The sequence below is a fragment of the Medicago sativa genome, chromosome 7, assembly GCF_051527215.1.
Source record: "Medicago sativa cultivar Bolivia chromosome 7, Bolivia_mono, whole genome shotgun sequence".
In the NCBI taxonomy this organism is placed as follows: Eukaryota; Viridiplantae; Streptophyta; class Magnoliopsida; order Fabales; family Fabaceae; genus Medicago; species Medicago sativa.
In genome coordinates this window covers 72,425,807-72,442,619 of record NC_140755.1, presented here as the reverse complement: position 1 = coordinate 72,442,619, position 16,813 = coordinate 72,425,807, and the positions used below count along the sequence as shown (strand labels likewise).

Below are 16,813 nucleotides of genomic sequence, written 5' to 3'. Positions count from 1 at the left end.
TTTCCCTAAAATAAATAAATAAATAAATAAAGTAAGTTTATTCATGTAATAAACCAAATTGGATACAGTGAAAAAAATTGATAGTCTTCAAATGTTCTAAGGTATAAGGTACAATGTTGTAACTCATGGAAATATTTGGCCTTGTCTTCAATATTTTCATGAATTTGGGGAAAAAATCCATGCATTTTTTATAAAGCAATGTGATACCTTTGAAATTATTATGCCACACAATTTTGGTAATTTATTGCATTTTATTAGGTGTTTATTTTTTTTGTGGCAATTCTTCACTTTGAAATAATCATCACCACCAATTTCTTCAAATTTGTAATTTTTTGAAAGTATGTTATAGTTAAAAAAAAATTGTATTTCAAATTAAGAACGACACAAAAAACCCCTAAGAAAGTGTTCATAAATTTTGTTCTAACAAATCACTCGGAACTACGTAAACAAAATGGAGGTTAAAGTTGCAAAATTCTTAATACATGCATAATTTAAGCCACACAAACGTATGTCAATGCACAATTAACAATTATAAAAAAAGTATATATTTAATATTAATATTTTAAGAGATTAAAGGTTATGCATCAGGGACGGAGCCAGAAATTATGTTTAGGGGGACCAAACGTAAAAGTGTAATATATTAAAAAAAATATAAAATTAAATGCACAACTTATATTAAAAATTAAAAAATTATAAGATATGCTCGAAGTTAATTGTCAAACATAGACAAAACTAACATTTTCTTCTAATAAATTAATCCTCAATCATTTGTTATCTCAAGTTAAGGTCTTAGAGTTGTGATATTTGTTCAACCATATCTAACAACTTTGATGACAACTTTTATTTATTCTCTTTCTATTGGTTCAAAACAATAGAGAGAGAAAAAGAAAGAGAGAGATTAAGAATATAATGTGAGTATGAGAGAGAAAAAGAAAGAGAGAGATTAAGAATATAATATTAATCAAGGTCTTATGTCATCTGTCTTCTGATTTTCGTTGTCAACAAGTTTCTTATTAATTTAATATAAAGTGGTTGGCCTTGCCATGTATTGTCTTCGTTAGTTTGCTCCATATAAGTGTTTAATTTGGTTTTGAATTTGCTGCCTTTAATCATCTTGGGGGATTAAGTTTGTATTTCTTTTCCTAAAGGTGTCTAATTTGCTTTGAGCATTTGACTTCTTTTGTTCACAAAAAATAGGTGAAAAATAAGCCTTTAAGATTCAATATATTGGATAAAAATGACCAGGTATACAATATCTTATAAAATTCATAAAAAATATAGAGACTAAAAAAATACTCTTTATGTCCCAAATCAAGTGAGTCGTTTACTCATTTCGCATATATTAAGAATAATGTATAAGTGAATGAGAGAGAAAAATGATTTTAAGTGTTCTTGTCAAGTATTGGTGCATTCACATTATTATAAATGCAAAGTGAAATATATTCAATTGAGAGCGATGAAAGTAATATTAATTAGAGTTATATAATTGAAAAAAAATAATTAATATTGCATTGAAAAGTGAAATGAGTCAGTTATTTTAAGACACTATATTTTTTTTTTACAAAAGGGTGACCTATTATGGGACGGAGAGAGTAATATACTACTATAAAAAAATTTAAAAAATCTTAAAAGGGATTGTGGGCCACAATTTGTGGCCTCTACTGGTCGAGAAAGTCTTGCATAGGCATAAATACAAATGAAAAATGTTTGGGCACACTCACATGATGAATAGAGAAATATAAATGAGAAAAAATTTAGTCACATCATTCAAATATTTTCTCTTTTGATTTTATCACTTTATGTGTGTTCGCCTAACCACTTTTTATTTGTGTTTGTGACCAAATAAGTATTTCTTGAGTACCGGTCCTAGGCATGGCAATGGGCAGGGTGGGGACGGGTTTTACATTCCCCGTCCACATACCTACTCACATATACTTACCCGTTACCCTACCCATACCCAGCGGGAATGAGAAATTGAATCACATCCCGTTCCCCGAGCAAGGGGATATATTTTTTTTAATAAAACTATAAGTATTTTTTAGCCCCGAGCGCAATGTTGTAATGCATTATCCAACAAAGAGATGTTGTCGATCGATGACTATGGTGAAGGAGAAGAAAGAGGACGAGAGTGTGAGATATGGAAGGAGAAAAGAGGGAACTATGATAAGTGACTATCATCTGAAAAACTGAGACTCTGACTGTGTGAGTGAAATTATTTAGGTTTGGGTTTCTATTTATATAAAAGGGATAATAAATTAACTTTCTATATTCAGAATGGGTTTGGATATGGGTTCGGGCTGGGTACCTATATTCTCGTTACTCGTCCCTTACCCGTGTTTTAAAATTGGGGAAAACCCAAACCCAGTCAAAACAGAGAAAACCCGTCAAATTGGGTTTGGTTCGAGCGGGTACCCGTGGGTATGGGTATTGTTGTCATGTCTACTAGTCCCCATTCTAGCTCGGTCTCTGAGATACACTTGGAGCAATTCTTGCTTGGGCACAAACCCAAATCAAATTTATTTGGGCGCACACACGTAAATGTAAAAAAATTAAAAGAAAAGTTATTTAGTCACATCATTAAAATCTTTTATCTTTTAAGTTTTTCAATTTACGAGTGTGTGCTCAAATAAAATTGATTTGGGGTTGTGTCCAAGTTAGAATTTCCGATACACTTTGTACTAGCGATCAATTAATCGGTGACACTATTCACATGCATCGTCCTTCCTTGCTTTTGCAATATGAAACTCATGGCCCAATTCTTTAGGCTATAGTTTTTTTTTTTTTTTTTTCAGGAAGTAGAGGTAATTTTATGAGACTTTGGGTCCACCCGAACAAGATGATCTCGTGTTCATTCACTATTGGATAGTATGTCTCGATCAATAACCTTCACCATCTGTAATGGCATTGTAATATTTTTGCTTGATATGTATCCAAATTAAACATGATTTTTGCAAGATGGCATTGTACTGTTGTTTATGGCTCTCGTGCTAGTGATATAATAATTCCAGTTTATTGGATACTCGTGAATCTCGCCTCACCCGGGACAAAGAGTACTTGTGGAGTTAATTGGTGAATAGAACCTACCATCCTTAAATATCAACTCTCCCAGTAACAGAACCAAGCAACAATGGAGTCCCAACAATCCCATAACAAACTTCATGTTGTTTTTCTTCCATATCCATCTGCTGGCCATATGAACCCTATGATTGACACTGCAAGACTATTTGCCAAACATGGTGTTAATGTTACCATCATCACTACACATGCAAATGCTTCAAGGTTCCAAAAATCCATAGATAGTGACACCAGTTTAGGATACTCCATCAAAACTCAGCTTCTTCAGTTCCCTTCAGCTCAAGTTGGTCTCCCTGGTGGTATTGAAAACACGATTGATGCCACTTCACTTGAAATGCTCGTTAAAATCACACTTGGAGTAAGGATGCTCCAGGAATCTATTGAAGTTCTGTTTAAAGAACTTCAACCAGATTGTATAGTGACAGATATGAAGTATCCTTGGACAGTCGAATCAGCTGCAAAACTAAACATTCCAAGGATTCACTTTTACATCTCATGCTACTTCGCCTATTGTGTAAATTATTTTGTCAGGAAGTATAAACCTCATGATAATTTAGTTTCTGATACACAGAAGTTTACTATTCCATGTTTTCCTCATAACATTGAGCTGACACGTCTTCAGCTTCGTGATTGGGAAAGGGAAAACAATGCTACGACAGCCATTTATGAACCAATGTATGAATCAGCGGAAAGAAGCTATGGCGCACTATACAACAGTTTTCATGAACTTGAAAGTGATTATGAGAAACTTTGTAAAACTACAATTGGAATCAAATCATGGAGTGTCGGACCAGTTTCAGCTTGGGCTAACAAGGATGATGAAAGAAAGGCGAATAGGGGACACATGGAGAAAAGCTTAGGAAAACATACAGAATTGCTATATTGGCTTAACTCGAAGCAAAATAAGTCTGTATTGTATGTAAGTTTTGGCAGCTTTGCTCGGCTTCCTCATGCTCAGCTTGTAGAAATTGCACACGGGCTTGAAAATTCAGGTCATAATTTCATCTGGGTTATAAAAAAAGATGATACAGATGAGGATGGAGGAGGTTTTTTGCAAGAATTTGAGGAAAGGATTAAAGAAAGCAACAAGGGATATATCATATGGGACTGGGCACCACAGCTTCTGATATTGGATCACCCTGCAACCGGAGGGATTGTGACTCATTGTGGTTGGAACTCAACTCTCGAAAGCATAAATGCTGGTTTGCCAATGATCACATGGCCTATTTTTGCTGAGCAATTTTACAATGAGAAGTTGCTTGTTGATGTTTTGAAGATAGGGGTCCCAGTCGGAGCAAAAGAAAACAAGCTATGGCTTGACATTAGTGTAGAGGAAGTGGTGAGAAGGGAAGAGATAGTTAAGGCTGTGAAGATTTTGATGGGAAGTGGCCAAGAGAGCAAGGAAATGAGGATGAGAGCGAAAAAGCTAAGCAATGCTGCCAAGAGGACTATAGAGGAAGGTGGACACTCTCACAACAACTTGATTCAGTTGATTGATGAGCTGAAATCATTGAAGAAATCGAAAGCACTCGGTAATAAAGAGGATTAGACAATTCAAATGAAGATGATGAAACATCAGCCAATTATTTTTCTCTAGCTATTTCATGCTGCTATCTGTAGTTCAATAAGATGAAACAACATCAAATCATTGTTGTGCACTGCAACTGCAATGATGATGAAATAAGTTAGGTTTCAGTAAGCAATTCTCAGTTCCTGCTGATGCTTTGCGGTCCAGCAGGTCTCAGTTTAGCTGTGTTTCCATTTGTTTTCTATGTTGAGCTTTAGTCTATACACTGAGCTCCTTTGTTTGTGCACTTGCAAGTGTTTAATAAACTTGGCTTTTAAAAACCCTACCAAATTCCACTCGCAAACAACTTATATGATAAATTGATAATTGCCCAAACTTTATAACACAATGAGCGTAAGTCCAAATTCCAAATTCTGATATAATTTGTTGAGAATATGGATCGGAACCTATTATTAGAGTTTATTGCATATTCCTATGGTTATGACTGTTATGATTTTAATTATAGGAATTATGGGAGGTTACAAATTTATGTTGATCTGTTACAAATTTATAGGCAGTTTTATTTTGTTTTATTTCTGATTATGAGTTTCTTGTATTTAAAGGTTGTTAGAAGGAATGAAATGTGTGAGTTTTCAGTTTATCAGATCTCATAAGTCTTGTTTAATTTCTTTTCTAAATTCCAACAGTGGTATCAAGAGCATTCTTGTTCTTGAGGGACCTGGTGAGGTTGAGAGTTCCACTAAACACCCAAACACTTACCAAAGAGTTGAAAATGCACTCTGATAACTCAGCCATAAAATTACCAATCTTTGAGGGTGAGAATTATCACCTATGGGCAACCAGAATGGAGGCTTATCTTGATGCTCATGATCTTTGGGAGGCTGTTGAGGATGATTACGAGGTTGAGCCATTACCAGACAATCCAACGCTGGCACAAATCAGAAACCATAAGGAGAGAAAGCAGAGAAAATCGAAGGCAAGGTCTTATCTATTTTCTGCTGTTTCCGAAGCAATCTTCACAAGAATCATGACTCTGAAGTCAGCAAAAGCAATTTGGGATTTTCTCAAACAAGAGTATGAAGGAAATGAGAAAGTCAAAGGGATGCAAGTGCTGAATTTGATCAGGGAGTTTGAGATGCAGCGGATGAAGGAGTCAGAAACAATCAAGGAGTATGCTGACAAACTTCTAAGCATTGTCAACAATGTGAGGTTGCTAGGAGGTGAGTTTTCTGATATAAGGATAGTCCAAAAAATCCTTGTAACTGTTCCTGAAAGGTTTGAATCCACCATTTCATCTTTGGAAAATTCCAAAGATATGTCAACAATTACTTTGTCAGAATTGGTGTATGCTTTGCAAGCCCAAGAACAAAGGAGACTTATGAGGGAGGAAGGCACAATTGAAGGTGCATTGCAAGCTAAACTGAAGCTCAATCAAAGTCACAAAGGAAAGAAGAAAAAGGGCCAATGGAACAACTCTGAGAAAGGAGAAAGTTCCAACAAAGGGAGCAGTAAAGCTGATGATGAGAAGACAAATAATCCTGCATGTCAGCATTGCGGAAAAAGAAATCATCCACATTTTAGATGCTGGAAGAGGCCTGACATACGCTGCAACAAATGCAACCAGCTTGGACACATTGCAAAAATTTGCAAGAACAAAAAGCAGGCTCAATCTGAAGCTCAAGTGGCTGATCAACAAGATGATGAGGAGCAGTTATTTGTAGCAACCTGTTTTTCCACTAACAACCATGGTGAAAGTTGGCTAATTGATAGTGGATGTACACATCATATGACCAATGATGAGGAGTTGTTTAAGGAGTTGGATAAAACAACCATTTCCAAAGTCAAAATCGGCAATGGAGAGTGCATTTCAGTTAAAGGAAAGGGCACAATTGCAATTGAAAGCTGCTCAGGTACTAAAATCATTACTGATGTGTTTTAGGTACCAGATATTAATCAAAATCTGTTGAGTGTTGGCCAATTACTTGAAAAAGGTTACAAAGTGTTGTTTGAAGATAAAATGTGTTTAATTCAAGATGCAAAAGGGAATGATCTGTTTAAGGTCAAAATGAAGGGAAAAAGCTTCTCTTTAGATCTTATGGAAGAGGTGCAGGCTGCTGTTTCAAGTCCAATCAGTGCTACTGAGCTTTGGCATAAACGATTGGGACATTTCAATCATGCTGCACTGTTGTATGTTAAAAAACATAATATTGTGGAAGGCTTGCCATCATTAGAAGACTATGTCAGTAGCTGTAGTGCATGCCAATACGGGAAGCAATTCAGGCCACCATTTCCTCAATCAAATTGGAGAGCATCACAAAAATTGCAGCTGATTCATACAGATCTTGGAGGACCACAACCTGAATTATCTTTAAAGGGAAGTCGATATTACATTGCCTTTATTGATGATTTTACTAGAATGTGCTGGATTTATTTCTTGAGATTTAAGTCTGAAGTTGCAGGAGTTTTTTGGAGGTTTAAAACTTGGATTGAAAATCAATGTGATTTTAAAATTCAAGTTATAAGATCTGACAACGGGAAAGAGTATGTATCAGATCAATTTAATTCTTTTTGTGAAGAGGCTGGAATTGAACATCAGCTTACTACTCCTTACACTCCACAACAAAATGGAGTAGTCGAGAGGAAGAATAGAACCATAATGGAGATGGCTAGATGTATGATGCATGAAAAAGGCCTTCCAAAGAAATTCTGGGCTGAAGCTGCTAATACAGCCGTGTTTCTATTAAACAGGCTTCCTACAAAGGCTGTTCAAGGAAAAACTCCTTTTGAAGTATGGTATGGTCATAAACCTTTTGTTCAAAATCTTAAAGTTTTTGGATGTATTTGTTTTACCTATGTGCCAAAGGTGAAAAGAGACAAGTTAGATAAAAAGGCAGAGGCAGGAATCTTTATTGGCTATAGCACAACTTCAAAGGCTTATAGAGTCTTTCAACCACAAACTGGTAAGATTCTAATAAGTAGAGATGTTCATTTTGCTGAAGATAAACAATGGAGTTGGGAGAAAGATAAACAGAATCAATTTTCTGATTTATCTTTAATTAAAGATGAACAAATAGATGATCCACCTGTTAGAGGAACTAGATTGCTTTCTGACATTTATGAAAAGTGTAATGTTGCTGTGTTAGAGCCTGAAAATTTTGCAGAAGCGAAGAAGGATCCAAAGTGGATTGTTGCAATGCAGGAGGAGCTTAACATGATAGAGAAGAACAAAACATGGGAATTGGTTTCTAGACCCCATCACAAAAATGTTATTGGTGTGAAGTGGGTGTTTAGAACCAAACTCAATGCAGATGGATCAATTAACAAGCACAAGGCCAGACTTGTAGTGAAGGGATACGCTCAAGTATTTGGAGTTGATTTTTCCGAAACATTTGCTCCAGTGGCTCGGCTTGATACAATCAGATTGGCCCTTGCTTTGGCAGCTTAAAAGGGTTGGAAGGTGTTTCAACTAGATGTGAAATCTGCTTTTCTCAATGGTTATTTGCAAGAGGAGATATACGTTGACCAACCAGAAGGATTTGAAGTTAAAGGGCAGGAAGACAAGGTTTATTTGCTGAAAAAGGCCTTGTATGGTTTGAAGCAGGCTCCAAGGGCCTGGTATAGCCGGATTGATGAGTACTTGCTGAGTATTGGCTTTACAAAGAGCCTCAGTGAGTCAACTCTTTATGTGAAGTGCTTGAGTTCTGATATTTTAATTGTTTCTCTGTATGTGGATGATCTTTTGGTTACAGGAAGCAATAATGTGTTTGTTGAAGAGTTTAAGCAAGATATGATGAAGGTCTTTGAAATGACTGATTGTGGAGAAATGGCTTTTTTTCTCGGAATGGAAGTCAAACAAAATGAAAAAGGAATCTTTATCAATCAGAAGAAATATGCAAAAGAGATTTTGAAGAAGTTTCAGATGGAGAACTGTAAGCATGTGGATACCCCAATGGTTCTTAAATTGAAGCTAGGCAAGGAAGATGGTGCAGAAAAGGTTGATGAGACTGATTTTAGAAGTCTTATCGGCTGCCTCATGTACCTTACAGCAACAAGGCCTGACATAATGCATGCTGTGAGCATTCTCTCAAGATTCATTCATTGTGCAAAAGAAGTGCATCTTCAAGCTGCTAAACGTGTGCTTAGATACATCAAAGGTACTCTTGACTATGGAGTATGGTTCAATTACAATCAAGAATTTAATTTTCATGGATTTTCTGACAGTGATTGGGGAGGATCATTGGATGATATGAAAAGCACATCAGGTTATTGTTTTACACTTGGTTCTGGAATGTTTTCTTGGTCTTCAAAGAAACAGGATATTGTAGCACAGTCAACTGCAGAAGCAGAATTCATTGCTGCTACTGCAGCTGTTAATCAAGCTTTGTGGCTGAGAAAAATTCTAGTTGATCTACAGATGGCTCAAGCAGAACCAACTAAGGTGCTTGTAGATAATCAAGCAGCAATTGCAATCTCTAACAATTCTGTTTTTCATGGGAAGACTAAGCACTTCAATATTAAGCTGTACTTTCTTAGAGAAGTCCAAAAGGAAGGAGAAGTCTTGTTACAATATTGCAAGACAGAAGACCAATTGGCAGACATCTTTACAAAGACTCTTTCAAAAGGAAGATTTGAGAACTTGAGAGAGAAGCTTGGTGTCAATAGCTTCTGATCCAAGGAGGAGTGTTGAGAATATGGATCAGAACCTATTATTAGAGTTTATTGCATATTCCTATGGTTATGACTGTTATGATTTTAATTATAGGAATTATGGGAGGTTACAAATTTATGTTGGTCTGTTACAAATTTATAGGCAGTTTTATTTTGTTTTATTTTTGATTATGAGTTTCTTGTATTTAAAGGTTGTTAGAAGGAATGAAATGTGTGAGTTTTCAGTTTATCAGATCTCATAAGTCTTGTTTAATTTCTTTTCTAAATTCCAACATAATTGTATCTTTGTAAAGGTGTTGATAAATGGCTCACTACTCAGCTTGCTTCATTTCATTACTTACCAAAGCATTGAGATTGCATCCAATCTGAAAGTCCCTCTCTTTGCTTCTCACGATGATGCTCTTTAATTGTTCCAGAACGACATATGACCTACTGTCCAAGAGATGCGGTTTATTCATTAGAGAAATGATATTTGTACAACCATTTTTTAACAACTTTTGTCACAACTTTCATTCTCATAATCACATTATGTTGTTACTTTCTCTCTTTATTGCTTTGGTTTTTATGTTAATACCTCATTTTCTTTGTAAAATTTTGGTTGTCTCAAAAGTCGTCATATAAATGGTTGTTCAAATAACACAACTCTATGCATTAAACCCTAATCTCAGCAATTTAGTTGACATAGTTGACATGTCTACACATCCTCTCATAAAAAAAGTCACAATACATATAAATGTTGACTTTTTGTTTCTTTATCAATATGTTGACTTTTTGTTTTGAACAAGCTGAAATGGAATATATTTGTTATGGAAAATAAAGAATGGAAAATATCTCATTTCTCATTAGTTGTGAATGAATGTACATCAGTTATTTATAGGCAAGAAGTAGATTACAATGAGCCTAATCACAAACTAATTGAGCAAGATTAAACTAACTAAACCTAGTTAACTTGTATCTCAAGTAAACTAGTAGAACTAAACAAAGAGTTTTACCCAGCAAAGTAAGTGCAGGATTAAAATCAAAAGTACAAAAGTTAATTACAGGACCAAAACATCGAATAACAACCAACTAGCTGAACAACTAAGTGACAAAATACATACACAGATTAGGATTAAGCCATCTAAGATGAAGATTAAAAACTAAGATTAGAATTTTCACTTTTAACCAAACAAAAGACAAAGATTTGACTTTGTCAAACAAGTGAATTATCCATTCATCCTTGCGCTGAAAAAATACGACTATTCTTTTCCTTCCAAAGAGTCCAAACGCACACTAACCAAATCTAGTGTAACAATGACCGAAGTGATCTAAAAACGCCACCTAAATTTCTAAATTGCACAAGATAATCAGAAAAATAAAGCGGGTTCATTGAATGGATTTCGAGCCATCTCCTAATTAAGCCCCAAATACTTAAAAAAAAAATCACATAGACAAGCAAACATAGACACTTTTAACGGAACTGTTTTAGTCCAAATAATATAATTAGAAATCGCTTGAAGAACCGGCTCCTTTTTGGTCAGCATATGATAAAAACCATAGAACTATAACCTTTGTCCGAATCTAGATGTCGTCTCCGCCGATCTTCCACACCATCCTGCAAAAAAAAAAAGTTATTTAACAGCTCACAACATTCTCCCACCTGCTCAACCTCCTGAACCAATAACTGTCACCACCATTTTCAAGCCTCCCCCTCCCCCCAATCAATAGTACATCTCAGCAACTGACAACAATCGAGTCTCTGATAAATCATAAATCTGTCTACACTTTTTTATTTGAATGCAGCCACGCATTCAAATAAAAAAGTGTATTGGCCCAATCACCCACCACCCTATCCAAATTGTCATCAAACTAACTACCCACTGTCAACCCATTACCTCTAAGGATACCCATCGTTTGCCGCCACCATGTAGAACATTACTGCCAACCCTCCCTAAAATGACTACTATCAAACGAATACTTCACCCGTAACACCTTGTACCACAAACTCCCTTTATTCGCATACATTCTCCCACACCATTTTCCTAACAACGACATATTAAATTCCCCAAATCCTATGAACCCCCCCCAATCCTTCATTCTCCATGTCGAAACAAATTGTGTCCCAATCAACCCACACCACCCCCACCACCCCGCGTTGCTATATCAGGCAAGGTGAAGAGGACGATTGTCGTAGGCCTAAAAAAATAAGTCCAACATTTGGATCCCAAAGTATAATTTTTTTTTGAGACATGCTTTTTTTGGCCCCAAAAATGCTAAAATTGTTCGGTTTGACACTCTTTAATGACTCATTTCCATAAAAACAATGTGAAAAGAACAATAAAGTGACATACCAAAAAGTAGGCGAACTTGACAAATGAAAATTTATCACATTTTAAAACGATGAAAAATGTGTAAAAGGTTATTTTTATTTTGTTTTTATAATGACTATATTATAATAATTCCCATTTTCAATTAGAAGATGTAAATAAATTAACCTAAATTAATTTATTAGTGATATACAATTATCTCAGCTATGAATTGAACCTTTTAACAATGCTTTTTAGTGACTCATTTACAGAAAATAAAGTGAAAACAATTGACAATTAATATATTTTTAAACAAATAAAAAAATATGTGTGAATATTTTATTTTAAAGAAAAAATAAAGGAGAAAAATGTTAGCAGAAAAGAAACTGGTGTCAAAAAATAAATGGTGTGAATGTTGTAATTTTAGTAGTGAATACTTTTCTAAGTCTGCTATGAAAGTGGAATAGTTTTCAACCAGATATTTTTGAGAAAATAAATAGGGAAGTTTCTCTGTTTTTTTCGTTTTCCTATTTCAGCCACAGAAACTACCATTAAATATCAACTCTCTAACCAACAGAACCAAGCAACAATGGAGTCACAATCTCAACAATCCAATAACCAACTTCATGTAATTTTTCTTCCATATCCAACTCCTGGCCATATGAATCCCATGATAGACACAGCAAGACTATTTGCCAAACATGGTGCTAATGTTACCATCATCACTACACATGCTAATGCTTCAACATTCCAAAAATCTATAGATAGTGACTTCAATTCAGGATACCTTATTAAAACTCAACTTATTCAGTTCCCTTCAGCTCAAGTTGGTCTCCCTGATGGTGTTGAAAACTTCAAACATGGAACTTCACTTGAAATGCTTGGTAAAATCAACCTTGCGATACCGATGCTCCAAGATTCAATCGAGGTTTTGTTTCAAGAACTTCAACCTGATTGTATAGTCACTGATATGCTGTATCCTTGGAGTGTTGAATCAGCTGCGAAACTAAACATTCCAAGGATTTACTATTACAGCTCAAGTTACTTCTCCAACTGTGCCTTCCATTTTATCATGAAGTATAGACCTCATGATAATTTAGTTTCTGATACACATAAATTTACTATTCCTTGTTTTCCTCATACAATTAAGATGACTCCTCTGCAGCTTCCTGATTGGTTAAGGACAAAGAATTCTGCCCCTTCCTTTTTTGAACAAGTGTTTGAATCGGAGAAAAGAAGTTATGGAACACTGTACAATAGTTTTCATGAACTTGAAAGTGATTATGAAAAACTTAGTCAAACTACAATGGAAATCAAATCTTGGAGTGTAGGACCAGTTTCAGCTTGGGTTAACAAGAATGATGAAAGAAAGACTAATAGGGGACACATGGAGAAGAACTTTGGAAAAGAGACAGAATTGCTAAATTGGCTTAACTCAAAGCAAAATGAGTCTGTATTGTACGTAAGTTTTGGCAGCCTTGTTTGGCATCCTTATGCTCAACTTGTAGAAATTGCACACGGGCTTGAAAATTCATGTCATAATTTTATCTGGGTCGTACGAAAATATGATAGAGATGAGGATGAAGATGGTTTCCTGCAAAAATTTGAGGGAAGGTTGAAAAAAAGCGGAAAGGGCTATATCATATGGGATTGGGCACCGCAACTTCTGATATTGGACCACCCTGCAACAGGAGGGATTGTGACTCACTGTGGTTGGAACTCAATTCTCGAAAGCTTGAATGCTGGTTTGCCAATGATCACATGGCCCATTTTTGCTGAGCAATTTAACAACGAGAAGTTTCTTGTTGATGTTTTGAAGATTGGAGTTTCTGTTGGATCAAAAGAGAACGAGTTTTGGAATAGAATTAGTGTAGTAGCAATTGTGAGAAGGGAAGAGATTGCGAAGGCTATTGAGATTTTGATGGGAAGTGGACAAGAGAGCAAAGAAATGAGAATGAAAGCTAAAAAGCTTGGCGATGCTGCCAAGAGGACTATCGAGGAAGGTGGACACTCTTACAACAACTTGACTCAGTTGATTGATGAACTGAAATCATTGAAGAAATCCAAAGAACTTGGTGAGAAAGCAGATTAGATAAGTCAAATGAAGGAGTAATGATTGATGCTTCAGGAGATGTAACTGATGAAGGTATTCAATAAGATGAAACAACACCCAATGATGATAAAATAAGTTAGTTTTTAGTTTTACTAAGCAATTTTCATATTAAGCTAAGAACATGATGTAATGATGAATTAGATTTCCCTTTCTACTTAGGTTTGTCTGTTATAATTTCTTCTAATATTTTATAGGCTGCAATCGATTGTTGGTTTTGGTTTTAGTAAAAACGAATTGATGTTGTGATCCATTTGATGATGCTTAGGCCTGAATAAAAGTGATCATAGATAATGGGTTTTTGGACACTTAATATAATTTGTGTAGAAAAGTAGTGTAGGCCCAAACATTAGGGCCATGATGGGTGGTAACTAGGGTTGCATGGTTATAAATAGAGAGGCTAGGTCTCCTTTGCCATCATTCTGACTATTCTGCTCATTAGTGGTTTGCCCCATCGAAAACCCTAAGTTTCGGAGCATGTGAAAGGCAAAGGAAGACTCTTGTCTCAAATCACAACGAGTCCAGTAATCATGGTTTCAAAGTAAGTTGTTCTAATTGCATATAATAACATGGTCTTGGTCATTTAATTTTTGGCTTAATAGCAGTTTTAGCCCCCCAACTTTCCCAAAATTGTGCTTTTGGCCCCATAAGAAAAAAAAACTACAAAACCGCCCCCTAAGTTTTGCACATGTAGCAGTTTTGGCCCCCAAGGCCAATTTTGACTTGGTCTACGCTGACGTGGCACCCTAAGTGAGGTGCCACGTGTTTTTTTTTTTTTTGTCTTGGGGGGCCAAAACTGCTACAGTTGTAAAACTTGGGCGGTTTTGTAGTTTTTTTTCTTAGGGGGCCAAAATCGCAACTTCGTGAAAGTTAGGGGGCGAAAACTGCTATTAAGCCTTAATTTTTACATTGCCTTGTGCTACTTTATTTATCTCGTCATATTAGTTCATCGCTACAAATATTTTAGTGTTTCATCATCACACCATACACTATGTTTACTACATAAAAACTTCGGGTCAAGTAAAGTATATGTTGATTAGAAAGGTTTCAAAATCATGAGTAGTGTTATGTTAGGGTTCTGGTGCAGCTTGGATTGTATTAAAAAAAAAATAGGAATGCTAAGCTTGGATTGACATATGATAAAGCCTCTTTATATATTGGAAATTCCGCCTCTTCATTAAGTTTGGGCAGCGGTCGTTTAATAATTCAGTCTTGTAAGATAAAGTTAGACCATAAATTCAAAATCTAAGATATCGGTATCTTTGCAAAGGTCAAGATAAAATGGACCACTTCTCAGCTTGCATGATTACATCATCCATATTCAGAATGGTGATGTTTTAATTGCAGCATGCAGGAAAGAAGATATAGCAGTAGATAATCAATACTCAAGCATTGAAAATGAGATGGAGTCTACAAATTGCATAGGAGCAACAACTCAACAAATGTCATTGTTTCTTTTAATGCAACAAATACAATGGTTGTAAACTGTATAAATCGTAAATCTTCCCTGGCTTTAGATCATTGGTTTTCTTAATTACTAATTCTTATAGAGGTTAGGAAATTAGGTTTGAGTCGTCTCCGTCCTTATTCCCCCCGCTCTTTAGAACAATGTGGTACACTACTCCGGTGGATCCTACACGAATTATCTAGAGAGCTTAGTGTGGGTTTGACTGTCGTGACACATCAAATCAGTGATACACCGCATAAGTTGCTTTGTTTCTTAAAAGATAATTCCAATAAAAATGAAGAGAGGATTCAAGGAAACTATAATGGTCGTTAATCATGAATCACGAAAATCTAATCTTGTATTGGACAGGGCAAATTTTTTTTTTTTTTTGGTACAATTGGACAGGGCAATTTAATCCTGCAATTCTATTCATCTTTACTTACTTTTTGCTTTGAAATAAGTTTTGCTAATTAATGAGTTAAACGACAATCTCTGTCGAGAACGATACAACTTATGACTTTACTACTTGTTGCGATTTGGTGCACTTGCCATTTTCTTCCATCATGTATATGTGAAGTATCCTACAAGTATCCGATAAAAGATTTTTTAAAATTAAAATAATTATTTATGATACTTCGTGGATACGTATCCGCGAGTATTTGTTAAGTATCGGTATCTGATATGCGTATGTCTCTGTATTTGTAGTATCCAGGCTTTATGTGTAATAACCACCCAACATCAAAATATCAACACAAATGGGATACACACTAATCGCCGTATAAATACTATGAGCAATTTCATTTTTTTTGGCCAATTTTTTTTAATATTTTTTGAAAAAAAAAATTATTATAGAGAAGGATTTTTGCAACATAAAAGTTGAGTTGTAACCACTTTTGAAACATAAATTTCATTTACCAGTTTGATTGCTTCATTTTTTATGGTCAAGTATGACTACTTCCTTAACCACAACAATGTAAGACGTTAATATCTTATTTTTATATAACCCACTTGGGTTGACATGGTGGTATCGACTTGGGACCTGAAAGTGAACTCCTCTCGAAGTTTCAGGTTCAATTCTCTCTGGTGTCAATTTAGGTAGACTAAATTAGCATCTTCAAAAAAAATATATCTTATTTTTACATAGTTTCCAACTTACATAAGCACATACAGGGTCGTTCCTAGCATTTTAGGTGCCTTAGGCATAGTTTGAGAGAAGGGTCCCTTACATATTACATCATAAACTTTTTTAGTTTCTTGTTATAATTTTATTAGTGCTTCATTTTGTTTTTTTTCTTCGCTTTTCACTACAAGATAAAAGTTTTTTTAGGCAACATCTTCAAATAAATTAAATACTCTATAGAAACCAAAACTAAACAAAATACCATAGAATTAAAGAGAAATTGCTCATGCGAAGTAGACTGAAATTTTTCTAGTAGGTCCATTTTCAACTAAAATATAATTTGTTTAGTTGTGAAGATTCTCCCAATTTTCTGGAAAATAAATATCACAAATATTTTTAATATTAGCAAGACACATTATTAGGAACAAAGGGCCCCAAAAAATATCACAAATTTCTTGGCACATTATTAAGAACGAAGGGTCCATTTTTTTATTTCGGAGGGTGTAAATAGAAAGCTTTGTTTTATATGGGGTATATATATAACAAATTGCATCAAAATGGCCAAAACAATAATAAAATT

At 35.1% G+C, this 16,813-nt stretch overlaps 1 protein-coding gene and 2 pseudogenes across 3 annotated transcripts; all 3 read left to right on the top strand.

The window, feature by feature from the left end:
• The first annotated feature begins 1,292 nt into the window (after positions 1 to 1,292).
• On the top strand, positions 1,293 to 4,923 carry LOC146908234 (soyasapogenol B glucuronide galactosyltransferase pseudogene; annotated as a pseudogene). Its single transcript, XR_015017584.1, has one exon. The product of XR_015017584.1 is annotated as a soyasapogenol B glucuronide galactosyltransferase pseudogene (transcript).
• Positions 4,924 to 5,375: 452 nt separating this feature from the next.
• On the top strand, positions 5,376 to 9,503 carry LOC146908233 (uncharacterized). The gene has a single exon (XM_085722870.1). It carries the CDS (start codon positions 5,376 to 5,378, stop codon positions 6,540 to 6,542), a length of 1,167 nt encoding a protein of 388 aa, XP_085578996.1. The 3' UTR covers positions 6,543 to 9,503.
• A 2,470-nt stretch (positions 9,504 to 11,973) lies between these two features.
• On the top strand, positions 11,974 to 13,919 carry LOC146908232 (soyasapogenol B glucuronide galactosyltransferase pseudogene; annotated as a pseudogene). The gene has a single exon (XR_015017583.1). The product of XR_015017583.1 is annotated as a soyasapogenol B glucuronide galactosyltransferase pseudogene (transcript).
• Positions 13,920 to 16,813: the final 2,894 nt, after the last annotated feature.